Source organism: Salvelinus fontinalis, chromosome 3 (assembly GCF_029448725.1).
Source record: "Salvelinus fontinalis isolate EN_2023a chromosome 3, ASM2944872v1, whole genome shotgun sequence".
In the NCBI taxonomy this organism is placed as follows: domain Eukaryota; kingdom Metazoa; phylum Chordata; class Actinopteri; order Salmoniformes; family Salmonidae; genus Salvelinus; species Salvelinus fontinalis.
This window is the reverse complement of record NC_074667.1, coordinates 62,259,430-62,274,123: the sequence shown is the minus strand read 5'-3', so window position 1 is coordinate 62,274,123 and position 14,694 is coordinate 62,259,430. Positions and strand designations below refer to the sequence as shown.

General features: G+C 43.3%; 1 protein-coding gene across 1 annotated transcript in view; it reads left to right on the top strand.

Annotated features, from left to right (window-relative positions):
- Window positions 1-14,694, top strand: part of LOC129851575 (GTPase IMAP family member 7-like) — a 44,262-nt gene that overhangs the window by 5,191 nt on the left and 24,377 nt on the right. The window contains exons 2-5 of the mRNA XM_055918184.1: window positions 4,037-4,117; window positions 4,394-4,577; window positions 4,692-4,791; window positions 4,892-5,574. Coding sequence (XP_055774159.1) covers window positions 4,037-4,117; window positions 4,394-4,577; window positions 4,692-4,791; window positions 4,892-5,574 — 1,048 coding nt within the window. The remainder of the gene's footprint in view (window positions 1-4,036; window positions 4,118-4,393; window positions 4,578-4,691; window positions 4,792-4,891; window positions 5,575-14,694) is intronic.

Genomic DNA, 14,694 nt, shown 5'->3' with positions numbered 1-14,694 from the left:
ATGGGTAGCGTCGCTGCACAGCTATTTTCAGGTCTCTCCAGAAATGTTTGATTGGGTTCAAGTTCGGGCTCTGGCTGGGCCACTCAAGGACATTCAGAGACTTGTCTCCGAAGCCACTCCTGCGTTGTCTTGGCTGTGTGCTTAGGGTTGTTGTCCTGTTGGAAAGTGAACCTTTGCCCCAGTCTCAGGTCCTGAGCGCTCTGGAGCAGGTTTTCATCAAGGATCTCTCTGTACTTTGCTCCGTTCATCTTTGCCTCGATCCTGACTAGTCTCCCAGTCCTTGCCACTGAAAAACATCCCCACAGCATGATGCCACCACCGTTCTTCACCGTAGGGATGGTGCCAGGTTTTCTCCAGACATGACTCTTGACATTCAGGCCAAAGAGTTCAATCTTGGTTTCATCAGACCAGAGAATCTTGTTTCTCATGGTCTGAGAGTATTTAGGTCACTTCCCTGACCAAGGCCCTTTTCCTATGATTGCTCAGTTTGGCCTGGCGGCCAGCTCAAGGAAGAGTCTTGGTGGTTCCAAACGTCTTCCATTAAAGAATGATGGAGGCCACTATGTTCTTGGGGATCTTCAATGCTGCAGAATTTTTTTGGTACCACAGAGATGCCGTGACGAGATCCTGAGGCCTGTTGTCATGCCATTTATCCGCCGCCATCCTCATGTTTCAGCTTGATAATGCACGGCCCCATGTCGCAAGGATCTTCACACAATTCCTGGAAGCTGAAAATGTCCCTGTTCTTCCATGGTCTGCATACTCACCAGACATGTCACCCATTGAGCATGTTTGGGATGCTCTGGATTGATGTGTACAACAGAGCGTTCCAATTCCCGGCAATATCCAGTAACTGTATTGATGATATCCTCATGCAGCACGTCATGTCATCACACGTCATCAGAGTGCGCAGCTGAATATTCTATGCTGGAAAACACTTGGTTTGTTATTATTGACTGAAACAAAACCGACATTCGGCTTTTGCGTGGATTCCGCGATGCGGTTAGCTTTTAACAGTAAGGACCACTATTTCTTGTCCCGTTTAACAGACAGATTGAAGCCTGCTTGGCAGAGACGCTAAGCTGCTAGCCATCAAGCTAACGAAGTTGGTACCAGATGAGTTTTGCAACGGAGCCCTCTTTGTCTGGAGAAATAAATGAAGTGTTCCAGCGCTGTAGGAGCTATATCTATTACGCACTGTTTCAGGACAAACCGGATCACTCGGTGTTCCAATGCGGCAATTGTTTACTTGCCGAGGATTATAGGCTTGAGGTGGCTTCATTGATCATGCAAGTCACCAGCCTACGTAAGAAACTGTGGAAAATGTTTAAATTTGGTTGGACGGCATTTGCGCTTGTTGGATGCATCTGCGCCTTGTCGTTATTCAACTGGCCGGTGTTGTCCGGAGCTCCACCATCTGATAGCGGAGTTGAAGGAGCACAGCAAGAGGAGCAAGACAATCAACAATGGTCGCATGTCATGAGCCGTGAAAGCCGAAGACAGCGACCTCCCGCAAAGCATTCTACACTCCCAACGAGAGGCCCGGAGAGGATACAAACAACGAATAGTTTCGCCGTCCTGGAGTCTGATCAACTTCGTCGCTGGGGGTGCCTACGTCTACGGCCGCAGTGCCTACTACTACGATTTCGAAGTCGACATCGACAACCTTCCGTCCCTTCTCTGGATCGAGCTTCTCCATCTGTCGAAGGCCTGTCACAGGCGCCGGGAGCAACGGGCTCAAGTTATCCTGCCTCTCGCCCGTCCATAAATAGTTCTCTGAATCCTGAGAAGCGTGGCAGTGGCCAGATTTCCTAGTCCTTCTCGCCAGCAGTGGTTCTGGGCAGCTCCATGACAAGAAATGTGACCTTTCCTGGTGTAAAAACAATGTCTTATCCCGGAGCTCGAGTAAATGACATTACTAAGCTGCTCCCGAATGTACTACGCCAGGACATGGAAATTGATTCTATCGTAGTCCATGTGGGTTTTAATGACATTATGAAGGGCAGTTCTGAAAAGTTGAAACTGGATTCTAAAGAGTTAATTGACTCTCTGCTAAACACTTATAAAGGCGCTGACAGACAGTGGACGGGGTGGCCTTTTCATGTTCAATGAAGCTTAGGTGGGGGCGAAATTCAAACCCAGGTGGTGAGCACCAGTGAAAGCCGCTCAGCCTAGGTGGAAAGCGGTGTTCACAGTAGAAAACGTAGTCTGTGTGGTGATGCGTCAACACTTACGTCCAACAGCAGGACCAGCTAACTTGCCCGCTGGCTAACTAGCTAGCAGGCTAACACTATCAGTTTACAGAGTAATGTTTAACAATACAAATCATTTGTTTTTGAGTAATATTTTCTGTTGCATGTAAATCAAGTTTAATGAATGCATATAGTGCTTATACCGATTCACTTTTTGCACGTTACTAATGTTTATTGATTTTGTTCCTATGGTCACTGGCGGCTGTCGCCCTTGTATGTGAAGACTAGAGGTCGACCGATTATGATTTTTCAACGCCGATACCGATTTATTGGAGGACAAAAAACGCCGATTAAAAAAAAGATGTATATATATATATCATACACACACACACATTTTTGTAATAATGACAATTGCAACAATACTGAATGAACAATTAACACTTTTATTTTAACTTAATATAATACATAAAATCTATTTAGTCTCAAATAACATGAGAACATATGTTAAAACGAACCACCAGCTTTCATGGGTCTTCAATATTCCCAGTTAAGTTTTAGGTTGTAGTGCAGAAAGCAGAGCTTGTCTGCATGGTCCCCTGTCAGTCTGCTCCTCCGTGAAACACAGACCTTATTGGAAGTAGATCAAGACATTCTCTATGGAAGACATGAACGGTAAAATAACGAAGGAACCCCTTTCTAGTTCAGCCGCAAGTTATTACAGGAATTATAACGCGTCGACTATTTCTCTCTAAACCATATACCTTTGACTAATCCGGAAACTATCACCTCGCAAACAAAACGTTTATTCCGTTCCGTATTTTATCTAACGGGTGGCATCAATGAGTCTAAATATTCCTGTTACATTGCACAACCTTCAATGTTATGTCATAATTACGTAAAATTCTGGCAAATTAGTTCGCAAAGAGCCAGGCGGCCCAAACTGTTGCATATACCCTGACTCTGCGTGCAATGAACGCAAGAGAAATTACACAATTTCACCTGGTTAATATTGCCTGCTAACCTGGATTTCTTTTAGCTAATATGCAGGTTTAAAAATATATACTTGTGTATTGATTTTAAGAAAGGCATTGATGTTTATGGTTAAGTACACATTGGAGCAATGACAGTCATTGATTGATTGTTTTTTATAAGATAAGTTTAATGCTAGCTAGCAACTTACCTTAGCTTACTGCATTCGCGTAACAGGTAGGCTCCTCGTGGAGTGCAATGTAATCAGGTGTTAGAGCATTGGACTAGTTAACTGTCAGTTTGCAAGATTGGTTCCCCCGAGCTGACAAGGTTAAAAATCTGTCGTTCTGCCCCTGAACGAGGCAGAATGTTCCTAGGCCGTCATTGAAAATAAGAATGTGTTCTTAACTGACTTGCCTAGTTAAATAAAGATTAAATTAAGGTGTAAAAAAATAAAAAAAATAAAAAAATAATAATTGGCAAATCGGCGCCCGAAAATAACGATTTCCGATTGTTATGAAAACTTGAAATCGGCCATTCCGATTAATCGGTCGACCTCTAGTGGGGTACTCTGTGCCGGTAGGGTACTCCCCGATATTCTGATGGGTGTCTGAAAAGTGCTTAATGGGGATCCTGATTTCTGAAAACATTGCCTGCAGTAGCTCGGTTGGCCTTGAACTTGAAATCCTCATTGAGAGGGGGCAGTCGTTCGCCCACGCTCAGAGTTCAAATAAATTGTATGAAGTAAGTAAACGGGCTGTAACAGAGACTTGCCATATCAGGGAAAGTGTCTACTGTGACTGCAAGAGGTCAGTGAGTGATCAGATTAGATATACAAGATTGGTAACCTAAAACAATCTCTCTCTCGTTGCTAGGAGCCTGGAGCCAAACTCCTCAGTGGGTAGTTCAGATGACAGTGAGATGGATTCACAAGGATCTGGTGTTACACATCAAAGGTATGGTCATAATAATTCACCCCCTTGGACTTTTTCACATTTTCTTGTGTTACAACTTGGAACTAAAATTGATTTAATAAGGATTTTTTTGTCACTGATATACACAATATTTATAAACAAAATAATTATAGAAAATACTGAAGTACATTGGTGAGATAAGTATTCACCCCTTTGGTTATCATGCTTAAATTAGTTCAGGAGTAAAAAAAATGTAATGTTTGTGTGGACAATAATGTTTTGCTGTTCTATTGTATTCTGTCACGTGAAATTTACCAGACGGAAGTGTGACATATGTGTGGGGCGCATTCACAAAGCTGTCAAGTTCTGCACGGTTTGTAAGGCTGCGTACTGTGAGGACCATGGTAGAGACCACTACAAGGCCCCAGGACTAAAGAAACACACGTTAGTGGATGACACTGATGAGCACGGCCATGTTGAAATAGAAAGGACTTTGACTCAGGTAGAGGGATTCATTCTTTCCCAGTTAGATTCTTCTTTGTGTTCTAGTTGATTTAGGATTGTAAAGTAACTGTATCAATTTAGTAACATACATGACTTACTCTGATTTCCTCAGGTTGGCTTACGGAAAAAAACCTTAGGCCTTCTCTGGATCGTCATACTTATACTTCTGGGTCTGGGAGGACTTTGGTATCATATGAGTCCCACAGTGGAGGGTGTGTATAGTCACAACTGCATTTCCAATGTTTTGTTCTGGGGAGTGTGTTTCCATATATTCTATAACATTTACTCATTACATGTCCTGTGTGTCTGCAGGTAAGGTGAGGCTTGACATGAGGATTGTTCTGCTGGGTATGACTGGATCAGGGAAGAGTTCAACAGGAAACACCATCCTGGGGAGAGAGGCGTTTCGAGCAGAGGCTTCTCCAGTGGCTGTGACCACACAGTGTGAGAAACACAATGTTGTTATCGGCCAGAATAGAATAACTGTGATTGACACCCCAGGTATCTTGGGCACGTTCTTGCAACCTGATGAAGTTATGGTTAAAACTGCTGAATGCATTAACACCACACCTCATGCCTTCCTGTTGGTGATCAGGCTGGGGGAACTCACAGATGAGGACAGAAAGTCAGTACAATGGATCCAGGAACATTTTGGAGAGGAGGCTTTAAAGTACACGATCGTTCTGTTCACTGGGGTAGACCAGCTAGAGGGGAAACCAGTAGAGATGTTTATAAAGGGCAGCAGCCATCTACTACAAGTCATTAACAGTTGTGGGGACAGATACCATGTCTTTAACAACAAGGACAAGAATGACAACACTCAGGTCACAGAGCTGCTAGAGAAGATAGAAGAATTACTGAATGAGTATAGGGGTTATCATCATGAGGCAGACTTGCTGACACAGGAAAGAGTTAGGGAAGAGGACATCAGGAAGAGGGAGAGGGCTCAGATAATACAAGAGGAGGGGAAAAAGATGGAGGCAGCAGAAAGAGAGGTTAGAGAGGAGGAGAAGAAAAAGAGGGAGGCATCAGAAAGAGAGAGTAGAGAGGAGGAGAAGAAAAAGAGGGAGGCAGCAGAAAGAGAGATTAGAGAGGAGGAGAAGAAAAAGAGGGAGGCAGCAGAAAGGGAGATTAGAGAGGAGGAGGAGAAAAAGAGGGAGGCAGCAGAAAGAGAGATCAGAGAGAAGAAGAAGAGGGAGGCAACAGAAAGGGAGATTAGAGAGGAGGAGAAGAAGAGGGAGGCAGCAGAAAGAGAGGTTAGGGTGGAGGAGAAAAATAGGGAGGCAGCAGAAAGGGAGATTAGGGAGGAGGAGAAGAGCGAGGCAGCAGAAAGAGAGATTATAGAGGAGGATAAGGAGAAGAAGAGGGAGGCAGCAGAAAGAGAGGTTAGAGAGGAGGAGGAGAAGAAGAGGGAGGCAGTGGAAAGAGAGATTAGAGAGGAGGAGAAGAAAAAGAGGGAGGCAGCAGAAATAGAGATAAGAGAGGAGGAGAAGAAAAAGAGTGAGGTAGCAGAAAGAGAGATTAGAGAGGAGGAGGAGAAAAAGAGGGAGGCAGCAGAAAGAGAGATTAGAGAGGAGGAGAAGAAAAAGAGGGAGGCAGCAGAAAGAGAGATTGGAGAGAAGAAAAAGAGGGAGGCAGCAGAAAGAGAGATTAGAGAGGAGGAGAAGAAAAAGAGGGAGGCAGCAGAAATAGAGATTAGAGAGGAGGAGGAGAAAAAGAGGGAGGCAGCGGAAAGAGAGATTAGAGAGGAGGAGAAGAAGAAGAGGGAGGCAGCAGAAAGAGAGGTTAGAGAGAAGGAGAAGAAGAAGAGGGAGGCAACAGAAAGGGAGTTTAGAGAGGAGGAGAAAAATAGGGAGGCAACAGAAAGGGAGTTTAGAGAGGAGGAGAAAAATAGGGAGGCAGCAGAACGGGAGAATAGGGAGGAGGAGAAGAGGGAGGCAGCAGAAAGAGAGATTAGAGAGGAGGAGGATAAGAAGAGGGAGGCAGTGGAAAGAGAGATTAGAGAGGAGGAGAAGAAAAAGAGGGAGGCAGCAGAAAGAGAGATTAGAGAGGAGGAGGAGGAGAAGAAGAGGGAGGCAGCAGAAAGAGATGTTAGAGAGGAGGAGGAGAAGAAGAGGGAGGCAGCAGAAAGAGAGATTAGAGAGGAGGAGGAGGAGAAGAAGAGGGAGGCAGCAGAAAGAGATGTTAGAGAGGAGGAGGAGAAGAAGAGGGAGGCAGTGGAACGAGAGATTAGAGAGGAGGAGAAGAAAAAGAGGGAGGAAGCAGAAATAGAGATAAGAGAGGAGGAGAAGAAAAAGAGGGAGGCAGCAGAAAGAGAGATTAGAGAGGAGGAGAAGAAAAAGAGGGAGGCAGCAGAAAGAGAGATTAGAGAGGAGGAGAAGAAAAATAGGGAGGCAGCAGAAAGAAAGATTGGAGAGGAGGAGAAGAAAAAGAGGGAGGCAGTGGAAAGAGAGATTAGAGAGGAAGAGAAGAAAAAGAGGGAGGCAGCAGAAATAGAGATAAGAGAGGAGGAGAAGAACAGGAGGGAGGCAGCAGAAAGAGATATTAGAGAGGAGGAGAAGAAAAAGAGGGAGGCAGCAGAAAGAGAGATTAGAGTGGAGGAGAAGAAAAAGAGGGAGGCAGCAGAAATAGAGATTAGAAAGGAGGAGACGAAAAAGAGGGAGGCAGCAGAAAGAGAGATTAGAGAGGAGGAGGAGAAAAAGAGGGAGGCAGCAGAAAGCGAGATTAGAGAGGAGGAGGAGAAAAAGAGGAAGGCAGCAGAAAGAGATATTAGAGAGGAGGAGAAGAAAAAGAGGAAGGCAGCAGAAAGAGAGATTCGAGAGGAGGAGGAGAAAAAGAGGGAGGCAGCAGAAAGAGAGATTAGAGAGGAGGAGAAGAAAAAGAGGAAGGCAGCAGAAAGAGAGATTAGAGAGGAGGAGGAGAAAAAGAGGGAGGCAGCAGAAAGAGAGATTAGAGAGGAGGAGAAGAAAAAGAGGAAGGCAGCAGAAAGAGAGATTAGAGAGGAGGAGGAGAAAAAGAGGGAGGCAGCAGAAAGAGAGATTAGAGAGGAGGAGAAGAAAAAGAGGGAGGCAGCAGAAAGAGAGATTAGAGAGGAGGAGAAGAAAAAGAGGAAGGCAGCGGAAAGAGAGATTAGAGAGGAGGAGAAGGATAAGAGGGAGGCAGCAGAAAGAGAGATTAGAGAGGAGGAGAAGAAAAAGAGGGAGGCAGCAGAAAGAGAGATTAGAGAGGAGGAGAAGAAAAAGAGGAAGGCAGCGGAAAGAGAGATTAGAGAGGAGGAGAAGGATAAGAGGGAGGCAGCAGAAAGAGAGATTGGAGAGGAGGAGAAGAAAAAGAGGGAGGCAGCAGAAAGAGAGATTAGAGAGGAGAAGAAGAAGAGGGAGGCAGCAGAAAGAGAGATTAGAGAGAAGGAGGAGAAAAAGAGGGAGACAGCAGAAAGAGAGATTAGAGAGGAGGAGAAGAAAAAGAGGGAGGCAGCGGAAAGAGAGATCAAAGAGGAGGAGAAGAAGAAGAGGGAGGCAGCAGAAAGAGAGATTAGAGAGGAAGAGAAGAAAAAGAGGGAGGCAGCGGAAAGAGAGATTAGAGAGGAGGAGAAGAAAAAGAGGGAGGCAGCAGAAAGAGAGATTAGAGAGGAGGAGAAGAAAAAGAGGGAGGCAGCAGAAAGAGAGATTAGAGAGGAGGAGAAGAAAAAGAGGGATGAAGCAGAAAGAGAGATCAGAGAGGAGGAGGAGAAAAAGAGAAAGGAGCTAAATGATCTGGCATTGAAGGCTGTTGAAAAATCGGCAGAGGATATCTCATATTCAGACATGAAGTTTAAACTGACATGCATTGTTTTAATTGTTTTAACAATCATCATTGTTATCTTAATTTGGTGGTGTAATTTTATTATGGAAATGTTTACACAGAATAAACGGAAACTGGAGGAAGCAATTAAACGTATTAACGAGAGATATGAAAAGGAAACGAGGTTGTTGAAAGAAGAGCTAAATAGAAAGGTAAAGAAAGAAGAAGAAGAAAGAAAAAGAAATAAGAAAGAAATAGAGCCTCAGAGTTTTTTTTCAAGGTATTTTGGCTGAGAAGTAAGGGACAGATGGCATTTTACTGGGGGAGGGGTGGTCCAAAATAGGGGAGGATTGTCAAACTTGTTTTTTTTATGCTCTGGGTTTTCATTGGGCACAGGGGAGGGTAATGCATTCCCCCCTGGTTTAAATTCGCTATTTGCCGGTTTTACTATAACTTTTCTCCCATCCTACAAACATTTCTGGAGACATGAGATGGCTCAAAAAGCACCCCTATTGATCTTGTTTTGGGACAATATAATTACCTACCTAGACTAGCCTACAGAACAACAATGCAATGAATAATTGCATTATTGTTTTCAAGTGAGTTCAAAATTCTACTCTAGGCTGCGTGAAAATGTCATTTGAATAACGTCGGAAAAACAAAACTGAATTTGATTTGGATCAGTTGTGGGTCTATACCAGAGTGGGCACATTCGCTATGCGCAACATTTTTTGTGACAAAACCATCAGTGGGCCTGGAGTTGAAAATGCAATGGAAACCCATTTAGCTTGTATTTTTTATTCGGTACATGGGAATTCAACCTCAAGTTATTTGTATGTGCATTACATATTTATCTCTGTAATGTGTATCTATCGATGTAAATGTATGTATTTATGGAATTAAGGACCACAATGGAAATTAGTACGTTTCCTTTCATTATGTGTTGATGAATTCATAAAAATATTTACTGCCATTGTAGTAAGGTTGGCAATACGAAAGGTCTTCAGACTTGCCTTTTTTTGTTCTTTTCCTTTAAAGAACAACTTGTGGGTTTTGAGTGCTTCTCCCCTATTTGGAAAGTTGGTCTGCCTGTTCTTCAGTCTGAGAGAGATATTATGAGAGCAGGTTCGTGTACATTTTTAGATTTTTTTTTTTTTTTGATTTAACCTTTATTTAACCAGGCAAGTCAGTTAAGAACAAATTCTTATTTACAATGACGGCCTACCCCAGCCAAACCCGGACGACGCTGGGCCAATTGCTTGCTGCCCTATCTATGGGTCTCCCAATCATGGCCGGATGTGATGCAGCCTGGATTTGAACCAGGGACTGCAATGACGCCTCTTGCACTGAGATGCAGCGCCTTAAAACTTTATAACACAATGGTGTCTTTTGAAAACTGGTTCATAAATCCAAAAGTCTTTAGAGAATGTGCCTATGTATATATGTATGTTGCCGTTAATGTATTTCAAGCCTATTTCACAGTGGTGACCTGTCATTCAGGGCAGGGGGGGGAAGAGCCCCTCTTGTTTTAAACCCTACCCGTTTAGCAAAAGAAATTAAATGGTTTTGTTTGTTTGTTGTTGTTGCCTGTTTTGCATGTTATTTTGGCATTAATACGTGTCACATATCAGTTTGCAAACAATGTAAAAATAAATAAATAATTGAGTTAATAAGTCTGCATACAAACATGGTCTCTTTTTTGCTTTCTTAAGGCAGCTCCAAAATGCATGTGTTTTGTGGTGGTGGGGCAGCCAGAGGAAAATACAGAGAGTAGGGGTTGGTAATGTTCTAGGGCACTGCATCGCAGTGCTAGCTGCGCCACCAGAGTCTCTGGGTTCGCGCCCAGGCTGGGCTGGGTTCGCGCCCAGGCTCTGTCGCAGCCGGCCGCAACCGGGAGATCCGTGGGGCGACGCACAATTGGCATAGCGTCGTCCGGGTTAGGGAGGGTTTGGCCGGTAGGGAGGGTTTGGCCGGTAGGGATATCCTTGTATGTAAAAAAAAATGTAATAAAATGTATGCACTCTACTGTAAGTCGCTCTGGATAAGAGCGTCTGCTAAATGACTAAAAATGTAAAAATGTAAAAATGTTCTCTAGTTGCGGCGTGATTGGCTTAGTGTTCTGTCACTCATGGGGACACTGTCACCGCAAAATTTACGGGGAGTGCTCGAAAATTCAAGCCCCTTCGGTGCTGCCATAGACTTACATTAGAAGTGCCCAAGGTCCAGGTCATTGGCCACAGATAAAATTGTCAAATCACGGTATATCTACCGTAGCTTTGATTGGACTGATCATGTCAATGTCATAGTTTCAAAATCTTAGCTAGCAAGCTAGACAAGCAGTCATCATGAATCAAGGTGAAAATCTACTGGCAAATCCTTTTCAATCCTTGTCATATGAAGTAAAATTATAGATAAAACGTATCAGTGCTTATCGGCCATTGGATATAAACATTACACAACAAGTTGGAAATCGTTTTTTTGTGTGTTTTTTTTACAATGAGTGGTTTGGAAGGAATCAGTGTTGCAAAGCAATCACTAGCCTGCTATTCAGTGGATTGGTTGTAAGCTCCAAGTCTGGGTTTAAGGGTCTCTTTTCCAAGCTTAAAAGGATAAACATTCACATGCAACACCATGGGCCAGAAAAGGTTGAATACAGCAGCAGTGAAATAGTTGTTTACATCTTTGTTAATTTACCATAAAACCATTTTTATTCTATGCGGATTGAAAAGGGGAAACTCTTGAGTTATTCCGTCAGCTCGAGGACAGGGAATAAGACGGCCGTGTTTGATGCCATTCCATTATTCCATTCCATCTGTTATTATGAGCCGTCCTCCCCTCACCAGCCTCCACTGTTGTACTTGTCCTCTGTATTTAGGCCCTGTATCATTACTGTTGCTCCTATCTGAAAGATATATTGTGTCCTACCTAACCAGTGAACGTGTGGCTGTGACCGTTCTGTCAATGCCTGTCATCACTGTTTGATATCTTTTCCTGCAGTTATAAACCAAGTCGACCTGAAGTGTGGGTGTCCGTGTGCCTTTCTTCTGGGTGGCTATATGAAGTTACATAGGCCTACAGTATAAGTACTTTTTAAATCTGATTTAACTAAAATCAGTCAATCCAAACTGTGCAGCGGCCATTTGATGAATGGAAAGAGACATATGTTAAAAAACACCAACAAGTTTAATGACATTTGGAGATTGTCAAGTCCAGCCTTCAATACTGGGTAAGCCTACAAGGCTGTCCCCGACCCCAACAAATATTGTCGGAGAGTTGTCTCTTGTTTCGACCAATCAAATTTCAAAACGTGTATTTTTCCATATATAAAACAACCGATATGTTTTAATAAAATCAACTATATGCACTGAGATTGTCTGATACTTTAAGCACACTCATTGATTAAATAATTAAGACACAAAAACGACTCGAGGGAGCCGACAGCAATTGATTTGGGCCTGGCTCGGACTTGTGGTGACAGCTAGTAGTGCCTATGTGATTGGTACATGTTGTCTCTCTCCTCCCTGCTGCAGCGACCAGGGACCATAGATAACGCAGCAACAGTGTTTATCGTGCTGTCCGTGGTGCTGAAGCTGCAACATAATTACACACATTTCTAGTTCCTTACTTGAAAAGTTATGAATGTTACCGAAATCCCTCATTTGTTTTGGAAAAACATCCCCTCAACACTTGCTCTCTTTACGTGATGCAAAAGCCTAAGTTACGGTATTAAGTCAGCTAAACAGGACGCGCTCTTAGGCCTACAGCTCGATGGTGGTTATACAAGGCTACTATACTAAGTGTACTAATGATAATGACATTACTTATTATAATGATGATCATAATAGTAATAATAACAATAAGGAGATCAAGAAAAATCAGGGTACAGGAGTTGCGTTCGCAGCGTATTATGTGTAACAAACAGGTGCTTTTAGATCATAACATTTCTGACTGTTTGGAAAAGTGTAAAAAAATAAATAAATTATAATACCTGAAAATCTGTTCTAACGAAAAACATTGTGAAGCATTTGTTACAGCATAGCAAAGATTAAAAACAGACAAAATTGTGAAATTGCTTTATCCAACATGTTGCATGAGGCTTATCGCTCACGCAATCAGTAGGATATTAAACAAACTCTCAGACAGACAACAGAAGCAGGATCTGTCATCTAGCTATCTATTTTTTCACCTTTATTTAACCTGGTAAGCTAGTTGAGAACAGGTTCTCATTTACAACTGCGACCTGGCCAAGATAAAGCAAAGCAGTGCGACACAAACAACAACACACAACAACAAACAATCTATCTATCTTATCAAATGAGTGGTTTCAGCCACACGCATTGCTGACAGGTGTATAAAATCGAGCACACAGCCATGGAATCTCCATAGACAAACATTCACAGCAGAAAGGCGAAAAGCTCAGCGCATTTCAACGTGGCACAGTCATATGATGCCACCTTTCCAACAAGTCAGTTCTTCATGGTTCGTGCTAGTGAAGGGAAATCTTAACACTACAGCATACAATGACATTCTAGACGATTCTGGGCTTACAACTTTGTGGCAACAGTTTGGGGAAGGCCCTTTCCTGTTTCAGCATGACAATGCCCCCGTGCACAAAGCGAGGTCCACACATAAATGGTTTGTCGAGATCAGTGTGGTAGAACTTGACTGACCTGCACAGAGCCCTGACCTCAACCCCATTGAACACCTTTGGAACGCTGACTGCAAGCCAGGTCTAATCGCCCAACATCAGTCCCCGACCTCACTAATGCTTTTGTGGCTGAATGGAAGCAAGTCCCTGCAGCAATGTTCCAACATCTAGAGGAAAGCCTTCCCAGAAGTGTGGAGGCTGTTACAGCAGAAAAGGGGGTCCAACTCCATATTAATGCCCATGATTTTGGAATCAGATGTTCAATGAGCAGGTGTCCACATACTTTTGGTCATGTAGTGTATATCCTATGGATGATTTATAAAGCCAGGCACATTTAACAGTTAGGTTATTGATTACAGACCTAATTAAGTTGGTTTCCTCTCTCTTCACTTTTCTTAGACAATTAAGGCAAGGACTGTTTTCTCTTCTCACTCTGCTAGTGCCTCCGCTGCATTGTTCTCAACAACAATATGCTTGTTAACTTTGCTGTTGTACACATGGCGGTCTAGGAAAATGCAGCAATTTCCAGGATTTCAGAAAACCAGGGAATTTATTGAAAGTTTCAGTAATTTTACAACCCTAGTTGCACCATTGTTCTTACATAAAATAACCATATGCAATTTCATTAGCATATGTCTTAGAGAGTGATGGACTGTCATTCCCACAGCCTCTGCAAATGAATAGTCCACTGAGACAAGCACAAATCAGACTGGTGTCTTGTGCACCTTGAAAACTAAAGGTATCAACTAAAGAAACGTGTTGTTTAAAAAAACATTACTAGGCAAGTCAGTTGTTTACAATGACGAGTTCTTATTTACAATGACGGCCTACCCCGGCGACGCTGGGCTAATTGTGCGCAGCCCTATGGGACTCCCAATCACGGCCGGATTTGATGCAGCCTGGATTCGAACCAGGTACTGCAGTGACGCCTCTTGCACTGAGATGCAGTGACTTAGACAACCGCGCCTAATGTTGTAGGTTACAATGGTGAGTAATATGCCATGGGCATATTATTTATAAATCGTATTATTTAACATGGGGTAGATGTGGGAAGCTAAAAGGCTAGCTTGCTTGCTGTGTCTAGCCAGCTATAGCAAGCTGCTAGCGGAGTAACCTACAGCCTACTGGCAAGCACAAAACAAGGTCATGTAAATGAAAACTAAACTTTCATGTTGCTATTTGTGAGTCAAGAAATGTATGGACTTGCGAGGTATCATGTTACAAAAGGTCGGACCCAAGCGCACGCACGTAGATATATGCACGTGAAGCTTGTACTGTAGCTTTGCTGAATGAAGCGACCACACCTATAAAATCCATGCCCAAGAGCACACGGGCACGCACCCCGCGAGAAGTGGGGAGAACCTTAATTTACAGAATCAGGTCAGATCAGGTGTCTGAGGTCAGCATTCCCATGCATAACACTGATGATCATTCCAAGCCTAAATGAGAGGCTAATGGTGTATTGTTGAGGACATGGGATAACCTCGCTAACAGCAGAACATGTAAACATTTCTGAAACCACCTTGAAACATTGGGGGGTGTTTCATCCAGACATGCCTGCAGAGCAGCTGCATAGGCCCTGGGCTATTTTTATTTCAAAAATAAAAATGTGGGACTATGCAGACGCCTCAGAGCAGTGGGTAAGCTGAATGACTGCAACCAGGGGGTTTATTCAGCCAGTGTGGTA